Consider the following 16030-nt stretch of genomic DNA (forward strand, 5'->3'; position numbering starts at 1 on the left):
AAACCAAAATATCTCATCAATAACACCAATGCAGATCCTAAAGTTGCCCTGTTACAGCCAATAACTGATAGTATTAGTCCTGGAGATGAACTAAAGGTTTCCTTGATTCGCTTTCTCCCTTTCCTTGATTTGCTTTCTCTGTGAGAAAAGATTTCGAAAAATCTTTTTTGAGAAAATATTTTGAAAAATATGATTTTGAAAAATCAAAATATCTCATCACCAACAGCACTGCAGATCCTAAAGTTGCCCTATTTCAGCCAATAACTGATAGTATTAGTCCTGGAGATGAACTAAAGGTTTCCTTGATTTGCTTTCTCCCTTTCCTTGATTTGCTTTCTCTATGAGAAGCCACACAACTAAAACTCTTTTTAAGTATTCCAGCTACTCGGTTTCACAGATAAAATTATATTCCTCTCAAGGGCAGCCTGGTATTTAAATAAGCAGGGAGGTCTGTAATGGTGGAAGTGCATGTGTTTTGCTGATAGAGAAGGGTTTGAAGGCTGATTTTCAGATATTTTCTGTATTGAACCTCTTTTTAAACTTGTATTGCAGAGTAGCATTACTCCTAATAGGTATGGCTGCTCTTTTGTGTTCTCAAAATTAGCATTACTACATTCACTCACAATCTTAAATTTCCTAAATATTACTATAAATAACATGCACTTTTTTCCCTTCTTTTTTTGCTTGTTTTTCCAGAAGCAATTTTACGTAGAAAATGTTGATTTAGATGTGCATATTTTTACATAATACAGCAATGCTGCTGGTAAATATATGCTCTGAAATAGCTACTGTATTCCTTGGATCCTTTGTATTCAAGAAACATTTTAAGGGAAAATATAGGGGAAAAAAAAGAAAGAAAAGGTTTTTTGGTGGTTTTCTTTATTTTTTTTTCTTGTCATTTTCTGCTAATTGAAACATGTGATGAAGAAAGCCTGAGTGAGTTCATACATACTTGTTTCACACCGAGGCCCTACGAATCCATAAGCACAAGAGCAGGTGTTGTGAGGCAGGCAAGTTCCTCCATGCTCACACGGGGGCTCACACTGAGCTGCAAGAGTGAAAAAAACACAGTTCAAATATGAAATTCTCAGTGGCTGTGAGCACAGCACAGGTTACTCCTTTCCCCATCCCATTTTATTAATCCAGTGAGTAATTTGGCTGAGGAAAGCACTGCAGGACAGCAGTAGCTATCCCATTAGCAACACAGCACTAATGAGCAGCTGTATGGAGTCTGCAAGGGAATAGTTTCAACATAATCATATTTAACTTCTGAGCATGCACGTTTTTTAAGTACATGTTTTGAGGGCTAGTGGTGGATGAAGTACAAATGCAGTTACAACTCAAGACCTTGCCCATCCCTCTCTACAAATTTGCCTTGGGGATGGTCAGCAAGCCTTAACAGGTGTCAGAACTCACAATAAGGCAGAGATCAAGTGTTTCTTACAGAAAAGAGTTCTGTGTGGACTTGTCAGCAAAATGGCAAACATTTAAGCAAAAAAAAATTTAATATTTAATGAATAGCATGAGTTGTGCAGACAAAGCAGCAAGTTAGATAAAGATTTCTTGACTTATTGCAGAATGCAATGTAATTCTGTGAAATGAAGAGGATGAGTGTGGAGAGGACTGCAGCTCCTGAAACAGGCTATTTGCTGAAGGCATGCTTGTTTTTCAAATGTTGATTATTTTGAATCTAAAAACTTTATTGTACAGGGACCCTGGAAATTTTGGACCCTGAAATCTAAGGCAGGTACCTGAGAATTCTTTTGTAACCCTCTAATAAGAGTTAACTGCATATGGCAAACTCAAAAGAGGAGGAGGAAGATCACAGAAGGGACAGGATGACCACTGAAGGGACAAAATCATCACAGGAGGGACAGGATGACTACTGACACTCAAAGGAGAAACTGTGGCAGGTGCAGAGCAAGAAATGTGTTCCAGAGGCATCTCATGCTATTGGAAAAAAAAAAAGGGCACCTCACATAACAGAATGAAAAATATCTTCCCTTGTGTGTGGGAAGTGAATACAGTGAAAAATGTTGTACTTTGGCTCACTTCACTGGCAGAGTTTTGTCTTCTATGAAGGATATGAGGCTAAGCAAGGTTATTCCAAGGAAAAAGCAAAATGAAGCTAACGAGACCTGAAACAAAGCATCTTTCATTTTAAGTATTGTTACGAGGGAAGAGAACCTTAATGCACCACATTTTGTTCCTAAAGCTGGAAAATGGGCTATGGAAATGGAAAGCTAAATGAAGGACTAATTCTTGGGGAGCCACATAATTTAAATGCAGTTATTGTGTTAAAGACCTCATCACCTCTTGTGATTGTCACCGGGCCATGGAATATGAACTTTGCCATCCAAAAAAAATAATGAAAGCCCTCACACATTTTCTAATTGTATTAAAAAAGACAAACTCCAAGAAGGTCCTGTTAAATAAACCACTTTGACATGAATAGCATTGAAGAAATGTATTTGGTATTTAATGATGAAATTTTCAATGCTGCATTATGTAACGTTAGGATTTGACCTTCCTGAAAATAGGAGACTTACAAGTATATTTTAAATCCCTACTGTATATGCTGAGAATGTCATTAAGCTAAATTTAGTTTTGATTGGATAAGGTTGAGACATTTGCAAATCAACATGAGCTTAGCTGAAATTCCAAGTATATATCCGTGGGGAAAAAAAAAAAAGAAGGGATAAACCCAAATTATCTTTGTCTGGACAACTAAATAGATTTAGATAAGGTATTAGGAAGAAATTATCAGCTGTGAAGATGATGAGGCATTGGCACAGGTTGCCCAGAGAAGCTGTGGCTGCTCCATCCTTGGAAGTGCCCAAGTCCAGGCTGGATGGGGCTTGGAGCACCCTGAGATTGTGATTTCTTTGCTCCTCTTTGTAAGGGGGGTACAAAACCTGGGGAAAAATGTACCACTCTTTTAAAAGTACATTTAATGTGATTGCCTTTCCTGTAGGATGATGGTTACATAAAGCCTCCAGGTGCCTCAGTGCTGTGCCAAGCACGGAGACATTCAAGCATTTTACGCTTTATTTCAGCCTGGTTTGTGTAGCACTTAGAGCAAGTGTGTCCATGTGAACGGAGCACTTTCCATCTGGCCTTTGCACATCCTGAGATGCATCTGAACTGTCAGAAAAGAACATGGTATTTTGGATATTAAAACATTTAGCTCGTACGGTGACATTTAATAGTGAAATGTTTAAAACTGTTCTATTGCTGGTGAAAAGCAGGAGATAAAAACTGAACACTGGCTCCTCTGTGAGAGTAAGAGTAATATTCACTTAAAAGACATTTCCCACTGTAATAGAAATATACTGCTTATGTCAAATTATTTTCCCAAACTTCTATCTTTCATCTTCTGAAATGAATACTTTTTTCCATGAGCATTTGCTAAATGGTAGGAAGGTATTGCAGAGTTTTTATACTAAGCGGTTTTGGATAGGGAAAAATAACAGCAAAGAGGAAAACATTGCTGCAAATGGTCAATCTTGCTGTCAAGTGTACGTATGTTTATGTTTACAATTTAAAATCTGGAGGTGAAAATGGAGAAGTGCATTATTGTTACCTTTGAAAAGGCTTTTTGGGAAATATCCCCAAACTTCTATTTTCCATTAAAATGAGATCATACAGTTTTTATAAGTTTCTCTGCAATAACTTCAGGGGCACTCAGGAATACCAGATGCTATGTTTTTTTCCCTCATTTTCCATAGCCTAATCAGCAAATGTCTTCCAGGACAGAGTTATTGCTTGGCATCTCCACAGTGAGTAACTCCTTGTGCCATCCCCATGTGAGGCCCTGGGTCTGTGCAAATAAAGCCAGGCTTGGCGCTGTGAGAGCTTTGCCTGCTTAGAAATTTGCACCAAAGTCAGATCAGGACAGACTTCACTGAAGTCTACCTTGTTTCATTGTACATTATTTATTTCCTTTCAAAGATACATTAACCTAACTTCCTAAATGTGCAGATGAAGTTTTAATGTGTTCAGCGCAAGGGCAGGGTGCAAAAAGGGAATGTTCCTCAGTTGTTGTTTTTTCTTTTGGAAAGCTGTGGACTGAAGCTTTTCTTTTGCATGTAAGATGCACAGATAAATGAAATGAAGCATAGGATTAAAGCATGTGTTACTGCAATTAAATTAACTCATTGCATATTTAAATAGTCCAGCAGTCTGGGAGCCCAGTTGTGAGAGGAATGTCCATCACAGCAACTGGAATATTAACAAGAGAAACTTGACTGAATAAACTGGAATAAAAGTGCAAGTATCATTGCTGGCTAGGTTGTACCAATGCTTTTTGCTTTGTGAAATGTCAGCTGAGTGCTCATGTGCAGCCACAAAAACCCAAATAAAGTGATAGGAATTGTTAAGAAAGGAGCAGAGCACAGAATGCCAGACTTCCTTACGGCTTATACCCATGGTGAACTCCATCTTAAATACATGGGCAGGTCTGAGCCCTCAGCTCAGAAAAGCTACAGTGAAAGTGGAAAAGATGCAGAAAAAGATGCAAGGATAAATAAATTTATAGAAGAGCTTTTGTACAAAGAACAAGTGAATAATGAGGTCATTCATAAATATATGACTTTAGGACAGAAAACTGTGAAATCAGACTCAACCTAGAAAGGGTGAACAGGATAAAGTTCCAAGGCATCACCTTGGTGTTTCGGAGCACATGATCCATAATTTCTGAGAAGCTATTTCAGGCAGTATCCCTATATCTTTCCCACATATTGCCAGACAAATACAGTTGGCAGCTCTTGGAGGAAGGGAAAGGACTTCTGGTTTGATGGTAGATCTTTTTGGGTGTAAAATGTCAAAAAAATTAATGTGAGCTACCCAAATTTTTTCGCATTTCATGCAGCTGTGCATGCTGAAGTCATAGTGCTTTCTCAACTGCTCCATCTCTCCTGTTATGATGAAAATTATTTTGTTTCAAAAGTGGTTTTGCAATGTCAAGGCAATGCTGAGTTTTTTACTCTTGAGCAGAAAACATCACTCCCAAAAGCTCTGTTTGTGCTCTGATGCTCCTGCAGTGCTCCTTGGCAGGTGATTCGTGCTGTCCCAAAACCTGCTAGAAGGAGACTGTACCAATGCACTGGTTTTTACTGCAAATATCCTTGGAAACAGCACTCCAAGTGAAAATTAGGTATTTAGCAAAACCTCCCTCATCACCAGAGGGATGCTTGGCTGAGCTTACTCCAGAAATGCCAGAGAGCATCTTCTGCTGGAGAAAATGTGGGAGAATCCAATGGACTACAGCAGGCCTTGTCTCCCCTACTTATTTTTTATTTTTGTATAGGTGATGCTGACTGTCTCTGAAGATTTTAAAGCTGGCCTGTTGGGCTGTGAAGTCTTAATATTAGGCTACTAAAAAAAGGTCTCATTGCCTTTGTGCAGGAAGGGAAAAGAGCTGCAGAGCCTTGAGGTGTTTCATCTCCCCTCACCTGCAGAGGATGTAGCTGCTGACAGAAGGAAAATAATCTGTGATTCTCATTACACCAAAGCAGGGTTCTACTTCTGACAGACGACACAGAGGTCAGTAGTGAAGGGAGTGATCCAAATGGAAATTGCTGAAATAGGTTGAAAATATCTCAGTTTGGGTATCTGAATATGAGCCAAACACACTGACATTTAGCTGTGTTTGTCCAAGAGAAGGTAGGAGGTTACACCTGATGGTCCCCAGAGCTCTCTTCCATCCTGTGGTCCTGAGATTGTGTCACCCCCAGTGCAGGGTGACAAAACAGAGGGAGAGGAATTCCATCTGAACTGTGACAAGGAGGCTGAGGGGCTTGTCCAGAGGGATAATAATATTAAAGATATACAGTTTTATATATAAAAATATAAAATATCTTTATATATTAAATGTATAAAATGTTATATTTAATATAACATTTTATATTAAAGATGTAAAGTGTGTTATGAAATACTTTAGGAAAGAAATGAGTTTTGCTTATGTTTTTTTCCTACGAGTCCTTCAAGCCTGGTTTTGAATCTGCACATTTGGAAAAAAATGAATTGTATTCTATCACAACATACATACCACTTGGTAAAGTACTTCTTCTTTTACATTATTTTCAGACATTCTTATTAAACAAAGGTCACATCCCCTCAAGATCCAAATGTATTAAAACTTGCTATCAGCGGGCTGGCTCTTTTATCTTGTTGAATTTTGATATGAAATAAGATGGTGACAACTATCAATAGTGTCTGAGTTTCTTGACATTTTTGCTGGCTTGCCAAGGATGTTATGTTGAAGCCTGGAGATTTTGCAAATGTTGGTCTCATCTAAGATTTGATTTTTTGCCCAATTTTGTGCCTCCTGTTCCCAGAGGGCACTGCTGTCTCGAGGGGAGTTGGTGTAGCGTGGGCATCACAAGGTGCTGATAGCTGAGGTTGTGACAGGCCTTAATCCGAGAAATTGCCCTCATTTTTCAGCCTTGTTTGTCACGATCAATCACCTTCATCTGACATGGGAAGGGACATCCACGGCTGGAGGTACAATGGGTGCTGTTCACAGCACTGGCTCTGCTCCAGGGTGCAGGTGTGCAGGAGGCTCAGGATGGAGAAGGGAAGGGAAGGAACAGGATAATTATTGAGTCAGGCGTTATGGACACTGACAAGAGACAAAAAAGGATGTTTGTGCATCGTGTCATCAAGCCCCAAGATGCAGAATGATGTTGGTAATAAAGTATTTCATCCTAAGGACTCTCCAGGGAGATTTTCAGTAATATCAGTAACTGAAGGAAACATCTCACAAGCAAAAGGCAGAGGCAGATTTGCATTTTAAGGTAGATTTATGTTTTAAGGACTATAGTGATGGGTCTGCTAAAGACACAGCAGCCTTATGTCCAGACTGTAAATATTCATATGTACATGGGAAGGGTTTTTGAGGAGAGGCCAGCTTGCTTTGGGCTTTCCAGTACCAGAACCTGCTTGGTGCTTTTCCATCTCGAGGTATAAACCAGAAGTTAAAGACAAACCCCTTTGTGCCAAGTAACTCTAAATCCCTTAGGAGGGGCGTTTCAGAAACGTGCAAATTGGCAAAAAAAATGAAGTGCTCAAGATTACAGAAACCCTTTTTTTGTACATTTTGTACTATATCTCCAATAGTGCTCTAAGCTCAGATAGCTGCAGCAGTGCTGGGGGCTTCACACCCCCACAAAGCCTGGCTCACAGCAAGGTCCTTCCCAGTACATCATGGCTGAGACCAGACGAGAAAGAGGGGAATGAATGTTACAAATACTTTTGCTTTGTGTGGTGGAAGGCCAGTTAAGATATCAACTTATCAGAGGGATGTCAGCAAAAGGTGTGATTAATGATAGCAAAGTCAGGGAATTCATTGCTTCAACAAAGTACATAATCCTGTGGGTTTATGGAGGGATTCTCAGGTGCCTAATAAATAACTCAGTATATTGTGAAAACCCATCTGAAATGCTATACATTTCAGATGACAAGTTCAGTTTCATATTTGAGATATTAGATAGATATTTACAGGTAATTTTTAAGATATTAGAAAAATTAGTTTTTCCTTGTATAGAGAAGTAGAATCAATTTTTCTCTTTCTCACAGAAATTTTATATAATTTTGAATGCGATGACTTTAGTAGAATGAATCTGGCGTTAAGCAAGATCACAATCTGTCCCTGGTTTTAATAGATTAGATGGTATCAAATAAACAGGTCATTTTTGTAAGCAGAAAGTGCTGCCTCAAAGTTATAGGTTTTACTTATTATTTTGAAATATAATTGGTTTTGAAAACAGAATGGCCCCAAAAACCTCCAAATTTCTAATAAAACATAATTTTTACTGTGGAGAATTATTAGTCTTGGAGTTATTAGAGCATTTTAAAGAGGATTTTCTCCCTTACCTTCACATGTAATTCCATCACCACTGTATCCAGGGGGACAAGGACCACACTGAAGCTCTCCATCCTCAGCTGGCTCGCACTGCACACCCCTGAAACAGGGCAGCTCAGCACACACTGCCCTGTGCTGCACCCCACCGCTGCTTTTTGGCACCTCCACAGCGCCCCTTGCTCTGCTGAACGCCCTCCTGGCTGCTGTGGGGTGTGCTGGGAGCCTTGCTCCAGGAGCAGGCCCTGCACTCCGGGATGGAGCATCCAGGGAAGGGCCCAGCCAGCGGGGAGGGACAGGGAGCTGCGCAGCCACAGGAGATGCTCTGGGCCGCTCTGTTGGGAAACCCTGGGGTGGTTTGTTCCTCAAGACTGACACTCCACTGGGCCATTTCCTGGGAGGATAACCATGCCTGGAACGAGTCTGTGAGCTTGCAGGGAATGAGCCTGGGTTTGTGTTGGGATGAGGAGGAACAGTCCGTGCTGTCGTTTCTTTGTGCTGCTTAAAATGGAAAGGGGGGTGGGAGGTCACACTGACACCTGGGGCTCTGGGCTCTGGCTCCTCATGCAGAAGGGGTGTGAGATCACTTCTTTTCTCAAGAAAAGGTTGTTTCTCAGGTGCTGTGAACTCCTTATCAGGCTGTTTTTCTGGTGAGGTCTGAGCTTGGGAAGTCTCCCTTTCCATTGTAAGGGATGGAGTGTGAATGGCTGAGGGGTTTCTTTCCAAAAGGAATGTAATATCTTGTCTTGGAATTTGGGGTTGGGAAAGAAGGGAAAATACATTTCTTGATGTCTTAGATACGTCTTCTTGGTGAGAGCCTCCAGCATCTTCAATATTTCCTCCAGGAGAGTCCACATGCATTTGGAAAGATCTTGAAACTAGGGCAGAAGGAAGATATATATTAGCTAAATTTGTTGGTCTAGAGTTGAAAGGAACCACAGTGAACTTTTGCGCTTGGTGCAAACAACAGAACATCAATTCTAGAAGTAAAAGAGTTAGTTATCAGGTATTACAGGGAGGTTTATGCCCACTGGTTTAAAAATTACATGAGGCTGTCTGCTGTGGGTGACACCAGCACTGATGCACAGGGAACTGCAGTGATGACCCTCAAAGGATGGCATTCATGAACCAGATGAAATATATTTTTGGTAACAAGTCTCAGGGAAGGTCAGGCATTATTTGAGTTGCAGCACTGGGCTGACATGCAGGGGTTAAATTGCAGCCAAGCAAAAACTGCCTGTGCTGTTTTACTAATTTTGGCTTGGACTAGTCCGTGAGGTTTTGGTACTGTGCACCTTTTTTGTGGTGAATCTTCCAGTTCTTAACCTCCTGAGCTAGGATTTGCTTCTTATTACCTGCCTGTGCTGGGAAATGCTCTGAGGGCATAACTCAGAGTTTACATTCCAGCCCTTTGAGTCAAGGAGACAGAACACCACAGCTTGGCACAGACGGATGCTGGAGGTGGAGAAACACACAGTGTCAACAGGGCCCTGGCCAAGAGCGTGCCCCGGAGAGGCTCCAGTGCCATCACACCAGTGGCTGACTCTGGAATGCTTCTGCAGCCCTTCTGATGGCAAAGGGAAGTTTTGGGAAAGCTTTTAAAGGAGACAAATGGAAGAGCTTTGTTGGTGCTGTGTACAGCTCCCTGCAGACGTCGGGGGCAGCGTGCGAGGGAGCGGCCGGTTTGTTACTGTCACCCGCTTGTCCCAAAGCCAGCCACCTTTTCAGCTGTGTAAGGAGGGATGATAGATGGGCAGAGGGGACTCTGTGAAGGGCCTTGAAAGTGGAGACGAGGAGTTTGAATCAATACTTTCAGGAAGATTAATGGCCATCTGCTGACGCTAATGAATGGAAGAGGCTATTTTTAACCGGTTCTGGCACACTCACTCTGTAGGATATGGAATATGTTGGATCCTGAACAACAACCCTCGCTTGGTTCTGGGGTTAACCCCATGCAGGATGCACCTCTTTCTTTAAATATAAATATTAATCACTTTCTAAAAACTCCCATTGATGGAGATCTTAACCATATTTAGCAAGGAAAGAGATTTGGATGCTTGGCAAGGGTCAGATGAAAGTTAGGGCATTGACTGGACTACAACAAATCCTGGCAGCCAAAGCAGTGTTTATTTGGCTGATAAATAGTGTCATTCTGCTGGCAGCTGATGAGTTTCTATTGCCCTGAAGCACAATGTTTTGGAGATTTACAATGGTGCTGGATCGAGCTGTGGCCATCAGCAGGTAAATATGTGTATTTAGTGGAGCAGAAGGCAAATACATGGATTTCAGTATCCAAAGTAAGGCTGGTGAATGATGAGGGACACACAATGGGAGAACAGAGATGATGAAGCAGGAGGACATCAGTAAAAAGAGCATGTGAGGGTAGGAGAAGTCAAAGGATTTTTAAAAATGAATGAATGAGAGAAAGATGAAAGAAGTATCTCCACAGAAAATTATCAGTAATAGATGATCATTATAGCCCTTAGAAAATTTGATTCAGGGACAAGAAATCAACAGGAATGACAGTGAAGGGCTGAATGACCTCTCTGACAAATTTCCAAAATGAGCCCTGATTATAGCTTTGAGCTCCTTCCACTATGTCATAATTAAATGGGTTTTCCTCCCAATTAAATCTGAGTAACTAGTAAGGGGATCAGACTGACTACCTGAGAAAGGGAAATCTTTGATTTCTTTAGCAGATAATGGAGGTGAGATACTCATCCTTCAAATAAACTTCATCTTTCCCTGTAAGGGGGAGAATATTTTTGCAGTATTTCTGTGATAAGGTAATTTTTACATCTCAAATGCTACCAATGAAGAGTAGTGACACATTTTTGTTGGTCATTCATTATGATATATACTGATAAAGGTCCCTCAACCACGCTGTAGAGGTGACTAAACTTCATAAGATGATGGTGTCATTCAAGGGTGTTGACTAGAGTGCCCTCTCAGCTTTCATTGTTTCAGATTTTTGCTTGCATTGATAGTGTCCAATTTTGTTCAGATAAGAACACGATAGATTTTTCTCTGGAATACTTGAAAATTTCTTTCTGCAGCCCTTCAAGTATCTAAATAAGCTTAAACAAAGAAAGCAAACCAAAAGAATGCAGACTCAGTTGTCTGTAGTCAGCAGCTTTCTCAAATCCTGCATTACTTCAATTTATTTTCCTTGCTGTTGATCAATATCTTCAAATGTGTAACCCATTATCATTGCAAACTGTGAGTGTGTGAACCTGGTTTTCCCTGCTATGCCAGCCTATGCTTGCATATTGGATTGGGTGAAATCACCACAGAAACCCCACAAGGTGAAGTGCTCAAGGTTATATGATGGAACAAACCCACGTTTTCACCACCTGTCAGTATTTCTGCCCAAACTAATGGGGAAGTGGGCAGCTGTGGAATAACTGAGCTTATTTTTCACAGAAGTAGATAAGGGACAGAGATGCTGCTGCTCTGCTCCAGCTGGGCACGGCAGGACCTCTGCTCTTATTGATGCCCTGTGAGCAGAGATCATTCCTGTATGGATCAGGTCCCAAAAAGACAGATCCCTCTGCTGTCCCCCATCTGGGGAGCATTGGAGCAAGGGTGACAGAGAGCAAATTTCTGAGACTCAGCTTTAACATTCCTCACCCAACTGGATGAGGCGCTTTCCACCAGGACACTTCCCATCCATGTGGTGCAGGGGTCCCCCTGCCTGTGACCCGCCAGCCTCTGGTTCTCCCAGCGTTTCCCACTGGGAATTTCACAAATCAGAGCTGTCTCAGCCAGCCCCTGGTTCTTCAGTGCCATCATGGTGTTGCTAAGGCACAGCAAATCTGTAGGATCCAGGTCATTCACAAGGGAATAAAAATGACCACTTAAACTGCTGAAAACAGTCATTCACAGAGAAGGTACTTGACATCTCTTAAACCCAGGGTGAGATATCAGTGTTCTGAAACAGAAAAATCCAATATATTTTTTCTCTTCTGAGTGTATGATTTAGTTGATTGGAGTGTTTTTTTGTTTGGTTGGTTTTTTTTTTTGTGTTTTTTTTTTTACATTTACAGTCCTTCAAAAAAAGACCAGATCCAGACTGGAATTAAGAGAAGTCATGTCCCTTTCTGACCCCAGCTATTCCTGCAGCACACATTTCACAGCCTGCCTAGAGCAGGGTGCACCAGGCTGGTTGCCATATTCCTTAGTGCTGTTCCCCCACATCTCTGCTGGGCTTAGACTTACACACCTTCACACTGTTCTTCCCAAGCCATGTGCCTTGGAGCCCCATCCTGACCAAAACTGGCAGCTGACACTTCAAACACTTGCCTAAGCTGCCTGCAGATATCAGTATTTTATCACCTTTCCATTGCCATGCTTCTCTTCACAGCTGTTAGAGTAAGAAACTTTCCTTTTGGGTTTTAAATATGAGTGTAACTTTATATTTACGTAATGATTTGAGCATCACCATGTAATCTCGAGTGCTTCTCTCTCTTTTAATCTAATAAAATGCCCCAAACCAGTCTGATCTTCAGGTGGAGACTGCCTCCTTCTCCTCAAACTCCTCTGGCTGTGGCCACTTCTGCCTGTGACTTCAGAGGATTATGGGCACCTTTAGTTCTGCTTGAGTTACAACTCCTTCAGAATTCTGTGAGCAGCTTAAGGATTCATTATTAACACAATTCAATAAATTTACAATTTGTGTAGTTTTAGAGCTATTAACATTTAGTAGTACCTGCTGTCCAGCCCATTTCTCATTCAGAGGAATGTTGGCAGAGAAATGCTCTTTTGACATATTACACTGTGTGGGTCATCATTTAAAATTTGAGACATCTACCAGCACATAAATCTTATTTAAAATGTCAAGAGAGAGCAGAAAAATTACACTGGTCTAAGAAGTCTTGTTACTAGAGTGCTAAGGATATTCCCATTTCCCTCTGTATGTTTCCATGTTAATATTTGTTTCTGTATTTACTGAGTGAGAAAAGGGAAACAAGAGCAGCTGTCAATAGGATGCTCCAGGGAAATTCTGCTTTTTTCATCAACTCTTAGTTTCCTATTTTATATCATTATGTTCTGGCATTACTTTCTTTTCTACTCAGAGTGTGTTTAATTCCTACATCTCTTGTTTTGCCATCCAGCGATACCCTAATGTCTTCCCTCTCCTAAATATTCAGTAACACAGTTTTGATTCTCCTTTCCTTCCTCTTAAGTATCCAGAAGCTCCCCACATTAAATGCTGAATTCCCAGTCACCATATCTCTTCTCCTACAATCACAAGCAGTAATTCCCAGAATCAATTTCTCACCATCTTTAAGTGAAATACATCTTCAACCTCACAAGTTTTACAAAGAGTTACTTCCAGGATTTTTTGGTAGCAAAAAAAAAAGCATTTCAAAGGCCCATTGTGATTGGGATATTAGTGTAAATTTAGATAGGAGCTTAATTTTTGACCTAATGATCCTTTACATATTTTTTAATTTAAAAAAGTGGAAAGTCAAGTGTGGTGTGCCTCACATCCACACAGCTCAGCAAGAGCAGAGCAGTCACACAAGTCTCTCTCCTTCTCTACAGGAGTATTCAGTCCTTGTGCTCTCAAACCACTTCTGAGATGGGCAAATTTACTCACTTGATGCTTTAATGATGAAATTAAAACGTGAACATCTAGTTCACTGTCCCTGAGCTCTTTCAGCCTGATAGAAAATGAGATTGTGTCGCCGATGTTGCTGTCTGGTGAGCAATTTTCTTCCCCTTCACCTACCAAAATCATGAGCAGCAGGGAATAGTTTGTGGGCTCTGCATCACTCAGCCACTTCTGATTATAACAACTCCTCTGCTCCAGACTCTGTTTGCCAACGTGGCTGCAGCTGCACATACACCATTCCCTAACACCATTCAGAATTTGCAAGGCAAATTGGTCTTGTGCCAATGAAATACAAAATCATTCTGTTTTAACCCAACACTTGTGGGGAGGAGAAAACCTGGGATCTTCAGTCAGCTCACCCACTAAACCTTGTTTAGGAGACTTTCTGTGTTCAGAGTAAATGATTCCCACAAATGGAAGGGGGTCTAGATTCTACTATCAAGGAGAGTTCTAGGATCATTTTCCAGTTCTAGGATCCTTTTCCAGTTCTAGGATCCTTTTCCAGTTCTGGGATGTTGAAAACCTAGGTGAGTATACGAGAAAATATTCCCTGAGTGTGAGGTAGTGAGTTTGCTTATGTCACATTAAAGGTCATTTGTACTTTTTGCATCACTGTGCAGTTCATTTGCTTCAAGGTTTTTAGAGCAATATAATTGACATCTCAATTCATTAACTGCTGTCTTTAAAGAAAATGGGCATTCTGAGATGTCTGGCCAGGAAAGAACCAGTACATGAAGATACAAATGATATTATTGACTGCTTGACAAAGTTTTCAGTCTGATATAAGATATGTCAAGGAGTACATAAAGATTATCCCTTTCATACTGAACAAATACAAAACAATTATTAGAAAGATTTTGCTAAGGTATGGCTCTTTTTTAATAGGGAATATTTTTTCTATTTGTAAAGCTTTTGCAATAGAAAGCTTTGTGATTTAGAGTTTAAGAAACAAAAAACCTTTCATGACGTTTAAGAGATTGTGGAGATTAATTAAAGAGTAATTATGAAGATTACATGACAGAAAAAACTAAGAAGAACAAAGAGTTGGGGCACTAGTAGTGCCTTAGTTTATAATCATTTAAGCCAGATTTCTTATAGATTTAAGTGATCAGCTCCTTTTTTGGCCTCCTGGGGAGATAAGAGTACTATTAGGCCATGAGTTGGAGTCCTAGTCTGACACTCAGGTCTGAAACTGATAGAACAGCTTTAAATATGAAATTTATCCTAATACATTACATTTCCCCCTATTATGTGGATCTGCTTTCCAAATAAGATTCTTGGGACTAGACATCATATACAGACAAAGTGCAGGAAAGTGATTAACACCATGAAAGAAAAATGGGTCTTTGAGGAAAATAATGTATTTTAAGCTCTTTCTTTTCAGACTCTTTGTTGGGGGCTTTCTTTATTTCTTTTGTGATTTTTTTTCTGCATGTTCTCAGTACAAATTTTATCATCAGGGTCACGAGAGACAGCATTTTAAAATGGTGAAAGAATTACTGATTGCAGATATGAACATGCTCCCCACACAAGGATTTTTTCCCCTTCTCTACCAACAATTTTCTTTATCAGTGCCTTTTTTTTTGATTGCCTATGGAGGTTTATAAACCTGCTATGTTTTTACAAGCAATGTTTTCTCAGACACCTCTTCTACCTTCCAGTTTATTTCAAGATTTAATTGAAAACTTCCCTCATGTGAGTTGGAAAAAACCTCAAGATGTCTTATGTGCTCTCACCCCTGGCACAGGAGCCGTGCTCCTCTCACTGCTTTGTTGCCAGATCTCCTTCCGTGCTCTTTATATTCCTCGGGTCTAACCCCTTCTCTGCTGCTGCTTTCACAAGCGCTCTTCCTGTGCTTTTCTCTGCATTCCCAGCCAAGAAAACAGGAAGAGAAGGAGAAGTGTGGTTGTGTTTCAAAACACACCCTGGATCTCCCACTTAATCTCCTGGTAGCTGATTTCTCACCCTTCCTTTCACTGTCCCTCGTCCATCTCTCAGGTGTGAACTTTTACCCCTCCTCTTTTGTGTTCTGCCTCCTCCAATTACTGGAGCCTGAAACTGCATTATTTCAGCAGCTACAAAGGTGGTGTTAAGATTGAGTTCATGGAACCAAATTATATTTTCTATTCAAGAATTGACAGTATGTTTTACTTCTCAGAAGTGAGATGGAGGGAAAAATTAATAGAAACAGTGTTCTTATCTGGTGATGCCTCGTGGGTCTTCAGACTCTCTCATGGCATGAACAGGTTGATAGATATATACAAAATAGGCTAAATTAAGGCAGATCATTTCTGAAGCATCCCTGTCTAATACTCTGAAATATCTATGTAGAATCCTTTAGAAGACTAATAATAGATTATAAAGAAAGTTCATTTCTTCAAAAGAAAACCCCTAATATTTCTTCAAAGAAAAAAATAGCTGAAATACTATTTCAGCAAAGAATAAATTACTGAAATACTTCTTTTATTCAATTCAAGAAATAAATGGTCTAAAACAATAATTATGTTGTTTTGGACTGTAAACATATAAAAATTGAGCTATTTTACATATGA

The 16030-nt window shown here is 40.3% G+C and overlaps 1 protein-coding gene across 1 annotated transcript in view; it reads right to left on the reverse strand.

Moving 5' to 3' along the window:
• The window catches only part of LOC115905814 (von Willebrand factor D and EGF domain-containing protein-like), a 247084-nt gene that overhangs the window by 104064 nt on the left and 126990 nt on the right, over window positions 1–16030 (reverse strand). The window contains exons 22-23 of the mRNA XM_030952485.1: window positions 7876–8739; window positions 953–1048 (exon numbers count right to left, since the gene is read on the reverse strand). Of these exons, the coding sequence (XP_030808345.1) occupies window positions 953–1048; window positions 7876–8739 (960 nt within the window). The remainder of the gene's footprint in view (window positions 1–952; window positions 1049–7875; window positions 8740–16030) is intronic.

The sequence above is a fragment of the Camarhynchus parvulus genome, chromosome 7 (genome assembly GCF_901933205.1).
Source record: "Camarhynchus parvulus chromosome 7, STF_HiC, whole genome shotgun sequence".
NCBI classification, from domain to species: Eukaryota; Metazoa; Chordata; class Aves; order Passeriformes; family Thraupidae; genus Camarhynchus; species Camarhynchus parvulus.